We start from the raw sequence: 14,665 nt of genomic DNA, 5'->3' as shown, positions 1-14,665 counted from the left end.
GAAATCTCATTATATTTAACATACTACTACATTTTATTTCTTTCATATTAAGTATTCAAGTACGAAAAAATATAACATTTGCAATAGATAATATACCTTCCTGAAAAGATTTATAGATTATTGTGAAATCTAAGTAATAATTAATACGCAGATGAAAAAGATTGCATTAATTTCACGGTTTGTTTTGATATTATGGTTTTTTTTTTTTTAATTTTTCTGGCTACATTTACCATAATTAAAAAAAGTAGTCGTCCTATTTTTTATCTCTCTCTAACCAAATGACTTCTAGCGTAACAAGTTGAAATGGGTAGAAAACATACTACGTGACAGATCTGTCAATGGTTGTCTAATGCATTTCTCTATTTCTCTTTTCTATTCGCCTCAATCGAACCGTGATTATTTAGGTTCAAGGACAGTGAAATAAAAAAATGTGATGTTCGTGTACGAAAATTACATTAATCAGACTATATTTATATTTTCTACCTTTCTAAATTATTGTGTATCACGTGATCGTATATTGAATTTTAATTGGTTGTCGGTGAGCGTGCCCTGCGCGACGCGAGAGGCGCAATAATAGTTTTCCAAAATGCCGTCGGAATCTAAACCTTTGTTGGCAGCTCAAACAGAAAAACCTAATCATTATAAGTAATAATCCATTTTTAACGTGAATTATTTGTGAAAAGTGTTGTTAAAAATAGTTGGAAGTGGCACTAGTTTTCTGAGCTTCGCGGTCTTGTGTTTCAGGTATCTAAAGGAATTTCGAGTGGAGCAATGTCCATCGTTTCTACAACACAAATGTACTCAACATAGACCTTTCACATGTTTTCATTGGCATTTTAATAATCAGAGAAGAAGGAGACCTGTAAGAAAAAGAGATGGGTCGTTTAATTATAGTGCGGATAACTATTGTACCAAATATAATGAAACATCGGGTATTTGCGAGGATGGTGACGAGTGAGTACTTTAATACATCTCGGCGCTTTGTTTTCTAGCCGTGCCTATTACAGTTCTTGATAACTAAATAACATTAATATAATCAGAGCATGTTGTTTGTAACACTTTATTTGTAAAGATACTCCTTATTTTCCTTTTGCATTGTTGTTTCATGATAAAAATATTTTGTTTACTACCATAGCAATTATAACCCGACCAAAATCAGAATGTATATCTTTTTATCCAAAAACTTTGTTGTGCTAAGTACATTTTCTTTTGCCTTCATATTATTGATGTGTTGTGTCCCATTGTTCTTTTGTGTGGGGTGTTTCATTTCATTAAAAGCTACTTTGGACAAATTAATAACTTTGACTAATAGATTTATTTGCTCAGTTGTATAAATTAACTTGGCAATGTTCATTATTGCTGTATTTACTTGAGGTATTTTGATAGTATTCTTGTTGGATTCAAAATCTTATTAAAAATATTGAATTATTCCTATTATCTAAATGTTCTGTTAATTGATTCTTTCTGTTGTTGTTTGGCTTGTTTTTGTTTTTTACCCTTGCTTTTAAGCGCCCAAATACATCTTGGTGAGCATGAGCTGTAAAAAATAAAATTAAAATAATTATATTAAAATGGTGGGGATTGTTGATAGGGATTATTGGTAAAAAATACTAACAATTGAGCAATATATAATTCAATATTTTTAGCAATATACCCTGTCATTGTTTATCTACATTTGGATTCCCTTGAAAACTATTATGGTTAATCTACATTGATGTTGTCATGATAGGTCACCTGAGTTACTTTCATTCGGACCTGTCATACTTTATTGATGTCCCACCAGTATTGGAGATGGGGTTATTTTTTCATTATCCATAAAACTTTTCGAATCGCTAACAAGTAAACAAGTATAATACATATTCTTAAATATATTTGGGAGATATTTTCTACTTGATTTTCGGTATAATCTCTAGTTGTGTTCATCAGAATATTCTATTTAATGTTATTAATTAATGCATATAATTTAAATATTAAAATATATTATTATTATTATTTATTGTGTGCATGATTGTTATTTTTCATTGACTCGAAAAATGTTCTTAATATAACTGTATTTTTTGTACATGTTATTTGATCAGTGCTAATGATTTTGATTTTCCCTTTTTTTTTTTAATTATTCTCACTATTTAATTGAAAGAGTTTTGTTCGATTTTGCTATTGGTATTGGTTTAATTATGTACACACAGCACTTATATTTATAAATACTTTCTACTAATATTTATAAATTTATTTTTTATCAATATTTACATGGAATCTGATATAAACATATATTTATTTTTAATTCACTTGTCTATTAATTTCAGCAAATCATAATAATAATAATCCTCTTCTTTAGAGGGAGATTTAAATTTAGTTAAAAAAATTGTTTATTTATTTTTCTCCATGATTATAACTATCGAAATGAACTCTAATATATTCTTTGAATTAAATTAATTAATGTTTGTTAATTGCAATAATAATTATAGGTAATTCAAATTATTTATTGTAAAGTTTATTTTGTATTTTTTTTATATTTTCATTTAATCTAATGACTGATAACAGTGCTCATTTTTAATGATAATAATGCAATAGTAATATCCCTTGAGCTGTCGGTATACACAAGTGGGGCATCAGTGGTGGGCAATAGCTGAATAAGAAAAAAGGCCAGTGGGTCTATTGTATTGAATTCACATGGAATTATATAATTATTGTATTGAACTTACAGGATAGTTTCCAAATGCGACCATATGGATTTTGACAGTTACAGATAGATCCCGTTATTAACAATCCCTACCATGGGGGGAAAAGGGTTGTTAGTTATGGGGCCTAATAGCACCATTGCTAGTAATATATCACATCAGGCCCATCTCCACATAGTTATTGAAAATCATTATAATTAATTCTTGTTAAATTCATCATAATGCTGCTAGTTGACCTGCTTTCCTTGGTATCTATTACCTTTCGCCGCTGCTCTGTCAACATATCGTCATAGTCTTAGAATACTGATGGATCTATATATGTAATATTTGTCAGATCTGTCAGTATTCTACGACTATGACGATATATTGGTTACACAGGGGACTACTATTTCACTATTATCCATTATAAAAGCCATCCCTACCTTCCATGGTAATGCTACTGATCATCTGTGTGATAATTGTAGAGAAGTAGAAGATATTGCTCCAAATATAAATATATATTTGTCCTATGACAAAGCAAAAGCTGTAGTAATATTTTATCATAATTATTACAATATGACCTTAAAACTGGGGTTGTGCCAGTAGTTACCAAGCTTGGTAGGCAGGTTGGCAACCACAGTTAGTGATATTTTTAAGAGAGATGCTGCTGCCTATCCCTCGGCCATTAAGCTCCTTAAGTGTCTTATGACACCCATGGGATAGGATGTACTAACATTTCATTTAAACAATACAACAAAATAATTATTCTAAGGATCAGTGTGAGAAAGAACTAGATTCACATAAAATTGAATTACTTTATATCATTCTCATTCATATTTTAATTTTAGGGATAAATTTAAGGAATGACATTTCAGAATCAATCACAGTGATAATGATGATGATGATGTTTGTTTATTTGTCACAGTAAATTAAATTTATAACAACACACAGCTGCATACATACATCCTGACTGATAATAATGTATTATCTTGTTTACTATATGGAATTATTTATTTATGAGGAAATTCAATATAAAATTAATATCCTCAGAATGTATATGTGTATATATGTATATAATCAACATATTTATATGGACACAAGTGGTGGTCAGTAAAACATAACTATATGGCATATTTTTTATTGGATGAAAATGGAATGGTAACTCTGCCTGCGCTAATGGGATACGCTGGCAGGGCACCAGTGAAGGGTGATCGATGAGGATGAAAACAGGCCAGTTAGCCCATCATGATGAATTCATCTGGAATTAAACATGATAGTTTTCAGAGGGAACCGCGAGGAGGTCGACCTTGTTGGGTATATTGCTAGCAATGGTATTCTCAGTCTCCATTACTAACAAACCCCTTCTCCCACTATATGGTATATTACTTTTATTTATATATGTATATATTAGTCAATCTGTATCTAGAAATTCTTCCACTAGTAAAAGTTATTAAAGATGTTTGAGTTTGGATGTTTGTTGTTCAAACATACATTGAAACAACAATGCAATAAGTATGATTGGTGATATCTAACTTGTTGACTTACAGTCATACATGACTAATGGCATTTTGGTTAAATATATACTTTACTATACAGATAAATAAATAAATAGAAACATAACTGTATAGATGTCATTATAATCTGTTCTAACAAAATCTAATGATAATGTAATTAATAAAATACTTAATTTATCTAACTATAACTCTCATGTCCAAAATAAAAAATATGAAATGTATAAATTAGATGGAATTTATTTAATGGTTTTGATTTGCTTCTAATTTCATTTAGAAAATGTTTCTGTGATAATTGAAATGTTATCTATTTCATTAATGGCCATCTTGTCCCATTCGTGTTTCTATCTTGAAGCAGTTGTGTTTGCATGGCTGTGTTTCAGTTTGACGGGTGGGACATGGCAGTGAATTTACAGGGTATAGAGGAATAACATCCGAGTCCTCAGAAATGGTAACCAATGAGGGGTATCATGATACCCCTTATTCGTGAAACAGTATACTCTGTTATGCCCATGGTACCGTTCATGTCTATAAGCGACGGTTATCACTTTCCATCAGGTGGGCCGTCAGCTTGTTTGCCAAAGTTGTAAAAAAAATCTATGGGTTGAGATTATATATATATAAACATAACAATCTTTTCTACCAAAATACATGTTGCGAACACGTGTTTTTCGTCATGTATTTTGGTGGAGGTGTGGGGAGGTGGCACTGTGGTGACGGTGTGGTGTGTGGGGGCAGGTGCCCGTACCTGCACCGCACGGCGGGCGACACGGAGCGGCGCTACCACCTGCGCTACTACAAGACGTGCATGTGCGTGCACGACACGGACGCGCGCGGCCAGTGCGCCAAGAACGGCGCGCACTGCGCGTTCGCGCACGGCGCGCCCGACCTGCGGCCGCCCGTGCTGGACGCGCGCGAGCTGCTCGCGCTCGACCCCGACGCGCCCGACCACCCCGACGCGCCCAACGCGCTCGACAAGGAGCGCAACCTCATGAACGAGGACCCCAAGTGGCAAGGTACTTACACACTTGACACTACGTCTCGTACGAGTGGTGTTCACACCTAGGGAAGCAAACGGAGACCACTTCTAGATCGTGTATCAAGAAACACCTTCAGAAAAACAACTGTGAAATTCACATCCAATTTGGTACCATTGTGTAATTCTAGAACAAACACACAAACGGACATATAGACAAAATATCAAAAAATTATTTGACTTGTACTTTTTTTGATGGGTGAAAATGGTATGGTGACCCCGCCTGCGCTAACGGGATACGCTGACGGAGCACCAGTGAAGGATGATAGATGAGAATGAAAACAGGCCAGTTAGCCCATCATGATGAATTCATCAGGAATTAACCATGATAGTTTCCAGGGAGAACCGCGAGGAGGTTGACCTGGTTGGGTATATTGTTAGCAATGGGATTCTCAGTCTCCATTACTAACAATCCCTTTCCCCCCATTTGACTTGTATTACTTTTGTTATGAGACCTCATATAAATTTTTCATATCCTCCATGTACAGACATCGTCAAGTTACAAATAAGTATATTAGTAAAATATGACCTAACTGCTTTCCCTGTATCGAGACGATGAACTCTATTGTCAAATCTTACTCATTTATTAACGTTTTTTTATATACATTTATAAAGTCTGAATCTTTATCTCTCTCATTTTTACTTTTTTTCGCACAAGTTTGTAATGCTTAAGAATGCGGGCAATTTAATTGCCCAATTCATAGCAATATTTATTAATAATGATGTCATAGGTCAACAATACGTGGCACCGATAATAATACAAGCTATTGTTTACAATATATTTAATACATATTACTTAAAAATTTATTGCTCAAAACATTGCCCGAGGGAGACTTTGTACAAAAGTCGATTGCTTTGGTACCTCTGTCCCATTCGTATTTCAATCGTGAAGCAGTTGTGTTTGCATGGCTGTGTTTCGGTTTGAAGGGTGGGATATGACGTGAATTTACTGGGTACAGAAGAATAACATCTGAGTCCTCAGGAATAGCAACGCATGGGGGGTATCATGGGCGAAACAGTATACTTTGTTATGTCCATGGTACTGCTCATGTCTATAGGCGACGATCACCACTTTCCATCAAGTGGGCCGTCAGCTTGTTTACCATTCTAAGTTGTAAAAAAAAAAAATTTTTTTCAACAATGAACTTTACACTAATAGAATGAATTTCTTTCAGACACAAATTATGTATTATCGTCATATAAAACGGAACCATGTAAAAGACCACCTAGGTTATGTAGACAAGGGTATGCGTGCCCACAATACCACAATAGTAAAGTAAGTTATATTCATCTTGTGTTTAATATATAACATTTAATAAATATAATTCAAAATAACATATCTGTATGTACACCAGTGGTGGATTTGCCCTAAGGCCTAGCGGGTCTACCATGAAATGAAAGTCCGAATTTTCGGGCTCAATTTCGTGTTTTTGTTTATAGCAAAATCGGACCAATAAATGGAGTTTAACAATATTTTAACATTTTTAATATTTCCGAACGGCATGTATTATGTAATTTTAACATCAAATTTGTGTTTCGTTAACCTTCGAAATTTCGGAAAACATAGGCCCTCAGGATGTCCGGGTCTAGAGCGGCCAATCGTAATAAAGAAATCAATGATGGTAACAAGAAATAACTCAAAGTACGTAAATATTTCAAAGACTCGCGCACATAATGTGCAATTATCTCTGACCTCGGAAAATATTACAAACTAGCAGATATTATAGTTAACTAAATTTCTGAATAGATTTTGATAAAAATTGGCAAAAAAGTAAATTTATTATGTACTCAATATGATGGGTGCTGAGAAAGGGGTGGCTGGTACTTACTACATGGCCTGAAGCTTAAGGCGACCAAGACTGCAACTCCGCCACTGATGTACACTTAACCCTAATGTATTTTCAAGAATGTGGTGAATGTGGCTTTTAAATTATTTTTAGTACTGCAATAATGCGTCAGTCAGGACTTGTTGGTATTATATTATGATATAATAATTAATAATGACCCAATTTTTGCAGGATAAACGTAGGTCTCCAAGAAAATATAAATATCGTAGTACACCATGTCCTAATGTAAAACATGGAGAAGAATGGGGCGAGCCTAGTAATTGTGAAGCAGGAGACGGGTGTGGCTACTGTCATACACGCACTGAGCAACAGTTCCACCCCGAGATATACAAATCCACCAAATGTAATGACGTACAGCAAGCGGGTTATTGTCCTAGAGGACTATTTTGCGCTTTTGCACACGTTGAACGTGAGTTTTATATTGTTTTTATCAATATGTAAAGTTGAAAATGAAACAATGTATATTATAAGTTTTATATCTGTGTATTTTTATTTTTGTGTTTCATGTTTTAAGCGTCTTTCTTGAATTTTTGCTTGTAATCTGATTAAATTTTATATTTTTATTTCAGCCGAAGACTTAAGTGCCGCTCGTGAACTCGCAGCACCCTTGGAATGCGGCACCAACTTAGCTGAGTTACTATCGTCCGCGTTGCCGCCTGATAAAAAAGTGAACGAGAATAGCGTGAGCATGCTGGGCAATGTCCTGAGCTTAGATCGCGTGCGGCCGCTGTCGCCGGCCGGCATGCTGCAGACCAACGGCAGCGGCGATGGCTCCGAGTGCGCGTCCACGTCCAGCGGCGGCTCGAGCGGCGGCCGCGCGCCCGGCCCGCGCCCCGCGCCGCTGCAGCCGCCGCAAGACAAGCCGCTGTCCGCCGTCTGGCCACAGCGCGCCTCCACCTTCGACGCGACCGTGCTGCAGGAAGTGGTCGGCAACGCGCTCGACGACCTGCACCTCGAGGACCCGCTGAATCTCGTCGCGTCACTCGACCGCGACCTGTCCGACGGCGAGGGCTTGCTCGGCGGCTCGGCACCGGTCAACATCCCGCAGGCGCGGCCCGCGATCCGCGGCTTCAGCCCGCCCGCGGGCGGCTCGCCGCTGACGCCGTTCCTCCGGTACGCGCAGAACGACACAGAGCGGCTGTTCAACTCGCACGCCGTGAAGGCGGGCAGCTTCGGCGCGGCCGGCGCGGCGCCGTTCGAGTACTCGGCGACGTCGCCGTCGGCGCCGGCGGAGCTGTCGCGGCTGCGCGAGGAGCTGGTGGCGACGCGCGCCGCCGCCGTGCACTGGGACGAGCGCATCGCGCAGGCGCGGTCGGCGTGCGAGGCGTGGCAGCGCGAGACGGACGAGGCGCAGCGCAAGGCGGCGCTGGCCGAGCGGCAGCGCGACGACGCGCTGGCGCACGCCATGACGCTGCGGCGCGAGCTGGAGTCGGCGCGCGCGGGCGCCATGGCCGGCGTGGGGCTGGCCGGCGCCGGCCGCCGCGAGCTGCGCGGCTTGCCCATCAACACGCTGAAGGACCTGCTGGTGCAGGCGCGCGCCGACTTGGAGGAAATCGAGAAGGTTCTGTACCTGGAGACGGCTACCAAGTGTATGGTGTGCGAGGAGCAGCCGCGCAGCGTCACGCTCGGCCCGTGCAACCACTACGTGCTCTGCGAGGGCTGCTCGGCTACCACCAAGGAGTGCCCCTACTGCCAGACGCCCGTGCAGCAGCAGCATCACTAGTAGGGAAATGTTTGGGCGTTGCGAGTTGTAGGTTGCATGTCGTGCTTCGTGGTGTGTAAGTCCCGTTCGGTTGTGCGGATTAAGATTCGCAGTGGTTTGCTGCGAGCGGAGGAGCAGTCGCAGCGAGTAACACGTTCGGCTCGCTCAGCCGCTCGCCGGGTGGTCGCTCTCTACTTACGTAGTCTGACGAAAGAGTAATCCCGCTGGTGTTTCGGGCTATTTATTGATCAAAATAAATACTTTCCTTGATATTTTTATATATGGGTAAAATGGGGTCTAAAGGGGTATATAACTCGATAATAACTATAGGATATTTAATTTTAGTGAAAAGAGCAAGACTTATTCTGGTAAAATTATTGGATGAAATTAATAAAGCATGAATTAGGAATTTTCGAATTAACTGCCACTGTCATTTACATGAATAATAAATATAAGATAGATATTTCCATACCTGTTTGCCGCTATCCTATATAGGTAGAGAAGAATATTAACCAATCTCGTACACATCTAAACGAAGCCAACTCTTTATATCTACTCTGATGGGTAGCTTTAACACTAACTACAAAAATATTAATAATATTAACCAATATTCAATTATTTAGAAGCTATCTCTGCTTTTATAAATGAATTAGTATTCGATTTAGTGGACTTGTTGTAATCATAACACCAAAGTCGTATTGTATATCGTTACAACAAGAGGCGTAAATTTTGTATACACATATTACTAAAATATGTATTGAATATTTTCATAAATTATAAATGTATTTAGTGCATGAATAAGAAACATGCTGTAGAAGTTAACAAAGAGGATAACTATGCTTTTAAACTAATTTCGTTTATTTAGGTCATGTGTCAGTCGGCTCGTTGCTTTCACGGACGTGTGTTTAATTACAAAATAAATAGTATAGCTATTTTTGACATTTATGAAGTCTTGAGCATAACCTTTTGTGGTCGTGCTTTCAGCAATTATCATAAAATTTATAGGATTCGTATAGAATTGATTGTATTGAGAGTAAAATGGTTTTGATTGTATTATATGGATGTTGATGGAAGCAAGGCCACGGTATATCATTAGTGATATAATTGCAGTAGATTTAGTTTTGTATGGATATTAAAACAGATTATGTATGTTCCACATTTATTATATATAACAATATAATCGGAAGTTGTTACTTGTTATGTTTTCTACATTTTTAATTGAACAATTTGTCTGTAGGCGAAAGTGTGAGGTTCTTCAGTTGTTTTAATGCACAAGTTTTGTTTTTCTCGTTCACGTCAAAGTTAGTCACCTAAGGACCAATATTAATATATCGAATATTGTAAGTAAAGAAGTTACAGGCATCAACTCTACTGCTCTTCGCCCCATTTTGGGAATTCTAAACCGATTTCGATATCTGTATTTTTGGAATTATTTTCTGTAATGAACTACAGTGTGTAATGAATATATAGTTGGGTGATACGAATGGACGACAATCTGTTTATATTATGTGAATTTGATCTAAACTGTATTGATGCAAATGAGGGTACTGATCGAGTTGTTCGTTTAGATCCTACAGCATTTTATGTTTACATTCCCAACTAATAATTAGCTATCTCTTTTTTTTTAACTCATGGTGTGGGTAAAGGTAGTGATTGCATTTAGTGAAATTATACCAACCGACTAGACCTCCCGTGTTGGAGGACAATTTTTTTTAAATAGCGAACAATGTTTTTTTTTTTTTTGTACAATAATGTTTGTGTGGGCTAGGCATTCAAAATGGAACAAGTGTAATCTCACCATTAGGTATTTGTATTTAACAAATTTGCACAAGCCTATTATAAGCAATCAATTGGGTGTATAGAGAAGTAGCGATCTTCCCTTATATACGCTTATTGACAATCGCTAATGCAAAATAAGGCAAGGTAGGCGTGCGAATTTTTTTTTTATTTTTTTTATCTCTTTCCGAGTACCGTCTTTTGGGTCAGCATCACAGAGAATTGTCAGATGGGAATTCTCGGTCAAATACATCACGTATTGCACCGTGCGGTGCATCTATGTATTTCTAAATACTATACGAACGCATTTTGTATAACTTTATTTTCAATTTTACTATTTTAAAAATATTATAACAATATTTATATATATATATATATTGAAAATCTTGAGAAGTTTTGTATCGGTATATTATAATAGTAATAACAAATTAAACTTAGTATTAATGACTTAGATATAAGTAGTGTTTTCAAATTGTAATGGACATTATTTTAAGTGTGTAGCCGCATCGATGTATAGTAATCAGAAGCAATATGACCACAGCCGCCTTTTACACAATATACAGATCGGTGTTTGAGCGGGAGTCCGCGAGGAGTGGTGCGCTCGGCGAACAATCTATACTATATATATTATAAAGAGAATACATTGTTTCATTTGGTTGTAATGGATAAACTCGAGAACTATTCAACCGATTTAAAAAAAAAAATCTTGCACCTATAAAGAGTTATATTATCAACGATGTACATTTTCGGAAATTCTATCTACTAGTATGAAGACGGGTCGGATCGCTAGTTGCGTATTTTGTTTTTGTATGGCTAAATAAGAACCTATTATCATATAGAAATTTTGCTTGGGACGATTTATTTATTTATAAATTAAAATTTTATCACAGGTGATTTTCTAATATTAACACGACATGGTATGAAATTACAATAACATGTTCAGAGGTGAACGAGAGAAGTTGTACCGTGTGCCGCGTGAGTTCTAACGTCAAATGGCGATCCGAAACAAACGGAAACAAAACTGAACTTTACGTCAATAAGGTCGATTCTAAGGGGTCATGTCTCGAAACATCTCTTAATCTAATACTTTAGTAGTTACACGGAATCCCTGTTTTATTGAGCATCATAAACTAAATTTATAATAATTTTAATTTTTTTAGAAATTTAGTTCATGTTGGTACTTCGAATAAAGATTTCGCTGTGATATGAAATTGAATTTTTAATTTTGAAGATAGGATTAGAGAACGGACGCCTCAGAATCGACTCTGTTGTTTTAAAGCTTATAATAAAATAAAACGCAGTGTACAAGTATTAGAATTCATGTCGTGGACTCTCGCTCCTTAATATTATGTCGACATAGCACATTTTGTATTGTTAGAACGCAATAATAGATGACTTGTGGAATAAAGTCAATAGTGGAAAGAAGTGCTGATTTTTTTATTAATAAATATACAACAAAATTCGGCTAGAAATAAAAGAATTGCACTCGAGTGAATTAAAAGAAATGTCTGTAGTCTCTTGTGCAATAATATGTTAGGAAATACGATCATGTCTCCTCTTACAGAAGCATATTAAAATGGCTCCCGATTCGTCAACGTCGTGATTTTCATCTTTTATCTTTCCTGTATTCTGTACTGTTTAATTCCTCCTTCCCATCTTATCTTTGTGAACGTTTCACTTTCCTTGACCCCACTGGCATGTCCAGTAGGTCGAGTCTCCTCATGCTATAGTGGATCATTTACGGTTCATGCGGCTAGACTATGGAACTCTCTTCCACTGCATATTCGTGAGAGTCAATCGCTGAATATATTCAAGAGCACATTAAAAGAGCATCTTCTGTCCTCATAAACTTACTATGTCTGTGTATGTATATGTACTTATTTTGTATGTAAAGAGATATGTTTATGTATATATGTATATGTATTATTGTATACAGATATGTATTTATTTTAATTTTAATTGTATGAGTTACTTATATATGTATGTCAACATATTTATTATTTTTTAATAGAAACATCTATAATGTTTCCTTCTATTATTGTACGCATACTGCCCGCTAGTACTTAATGCTCCTTTCCACTCAGGGTTTGCTAAAAGAGAATTCTTACAGAGTTAAGCTCGCCTGTTGTACATATTTATTTTATATATATATATATGTATATATATATGTATATATATATGTATATATATATGTATATGTATATATATATATATATATATATATATATATATATATATATATATATATATATATATATATATTATATGTTGTAATTTTTTGTGTACAATAAAGAATAAATAAATAAATAAATACAATACTTTTAGATTGAAAATTTGTGATGTCTGCTGATGTTACAATTCTCACGAATGAAAATTATACAGATGATAAACACGTAGTGTACAGATTTTTAGAAACATTACTATTGCAATTTATTTATTTCTGGCCAAGTTTTTTTGGAAATAATGTGAATGAGTAGGTAGCATGTGATAGGTATTAGAAATGTCACAAATAAGATCAAGAATATATTTAGTCTCAAAATTAACGTATGTCGGAAACAAAATGTACTGTGTGGCCATCGCATATATATATCTAAAGATATAGAAAGTGTAACGGAAAGAGTCGCTTTCATTATAAATTAAATGGATTTGTAGGGGGGCATTCAAAAAATTATTTTCATATTTCGTACGTATGTACCTTGAAGAAAGTTGGGGAATTTTACCGCGGATTTTGGTATTGTAATACGATTTCCAAAATTTCTGTTACACTTTGTATATACATATATATATATACTATATAGCTTGCTAGTATTTCTAATGGTTTGAAATTTAGAGGTGTATTAGAGACATATTTATTTTTATATAGAGTCTTTATCACATGGAGAGTGTAGTTTTGTTGATAAATTAATTAATTATGCTACGTATCTTGGATTAATAGTTTTTAAATAACAAAATATCATGTTAATTTTATTTGAGTAGCGACGCTAACATTGTAATCCTTATAAAATTATGTTAAAAAAAAAATATGTACACTGTTATATTTTCACGATTTTAAGGAATCATATTTAAAATTATATATACATAACCACATAAATGTGTATCATGTGTGTGGCGGTCACGTTCAAATAGACTATTTACATAACTTTATAATTTGAATAAAAGAACGTTAATTTTCTATAAATATATTGACCTGACAGGCGCGATGTGGTATTGTTGTGTTTTTTTTTATATATGGTTTACCTATTTTATAAATTTGTAATCGATTTACAGTTTGAATTTCGTTATTTTATTTAGGATCAATTTTTTAAATGCTTCGACGTGTCCTTATATGCATAATAATCTTTTTTATTACTTTAATTAATTAATTAATTAATTAATATAATATTTTTCTTTTAATTATTTAATCTTTAGGTAGGTAGGTTCAACAAATTCTTTCAAATTATTATTGTTAAATTAGAAATAGATAATGTTGTATTAGAAACCAATTACGCGTTTACCATCGCTGAAGATCGAATGAATTATGTTTTAATTTTTTTTATATTTATTGCTACAAAGATATGCATTCAAGCTTTTCTATTAATATCATAGTAGGTATTTTATAAACAAATAATTTTCAAATCCATGTGATCCAAACATGTAACTGAAATGAAGATTATAATTAATATTATAATAGATAGGTAGGTTTAATAAATTTTAAATTCCATTCAATAACAGCAGTGTTTTATTTACAAATACTCATCCTTTCGTACTGGTGTATCGGAGTGGGCTGTTTAATCAGTCCACGTATATCCACCGCTGAGCGTAGGGTTTTTCTGACTCCCTAGTTAAAGGGAATGTTTTTCAAATAAATACGAGAAAATATATTTCAACTCTTTAATAAATAAAAGTTCACAATATTGCATTTCATGTCGTCTGTAATTTCAGTTGAAGGAAAAAATACAATAATCTCAGAAATTACATTTCAGTTTACGGTGTTATTTCATATTATAATTTTTTTAATCCTAAAACAATTTCACTTACGATACATTGGTAATTAATTAAACTTACAATATAGTAGCGTAAATCAGTATTGTAAAATTAATGTTTTAATTTTATCACACATTTTGCTTTATTCTTTCTTCATAATGGGGTTAGAGATA

At 35.2% G+C, this 14,665-nt stretch overlaps 1 protein-coding gene across 2 annotated transcripts; it reads left to right on the top strand.

Annotated features, from left to right (window-relative positions):
- The first annotated feature begins 311 nt into the window (after nucleotides 1-311).
- On the top strand, nucleotides 312-14,234 carry LOC113514882 (putative E3 ubiquitin-protein ligase UNKL). Of its 2 annotated transcripts, XM_052903525.1 has the most exons (6): nucleotides 312-645; nucleotides 745-954; nucleotides 4,907-5,184; nucleotides 6,380-6,480; nucleotides 7,223-7,460; nucleotides 7,621-14,234. In XM_052903525.1, the coding sequence occupies exons 1-6, from the start codon at nucleotides 587-589 to the stop codon at nucleotides 8,772-8,774; spliced, it is 2,040 nt and encodes a 679-aa protein (XP_052759485.1). In that variant the 5' UTR covers nucleotides 312-586; the 3' UTR covers nucleotides 8,775-14,234. The 2 variants fall into 2 exon arrangements, with proteins under 2 accessions (XP_052759485.1, XP_052759486.1); XM_052903526.1 differs by lacking the exons at nucleotides 312-645; nucleotides 745-954 and adding an exon at nucleotides 961-1,374.
- Nucleotides 14,235-14,665: the final 431 nt, after the last annotated feature.

Source organism: Galleria mellonella, unplaced genomic scaffold, assembly GCF_026898425.1.
Source record: "Galleria mellonella isolate WM207_F2 unplaced genomic scaffold, CSIRO_AGI_GalMel_v1 utg139, whole genome shotgun sequence".
In the NCBI taxonomy this organism is placed as follows: Eukaryota; Metazoa; Arthropoda; class Insecta; order Lepidoptera; family Pyralidae; genus Galleria; species Galleria mellonella.
This window is presented reverse-complemented; position numbering and strand designations above follow the sequence as displayed.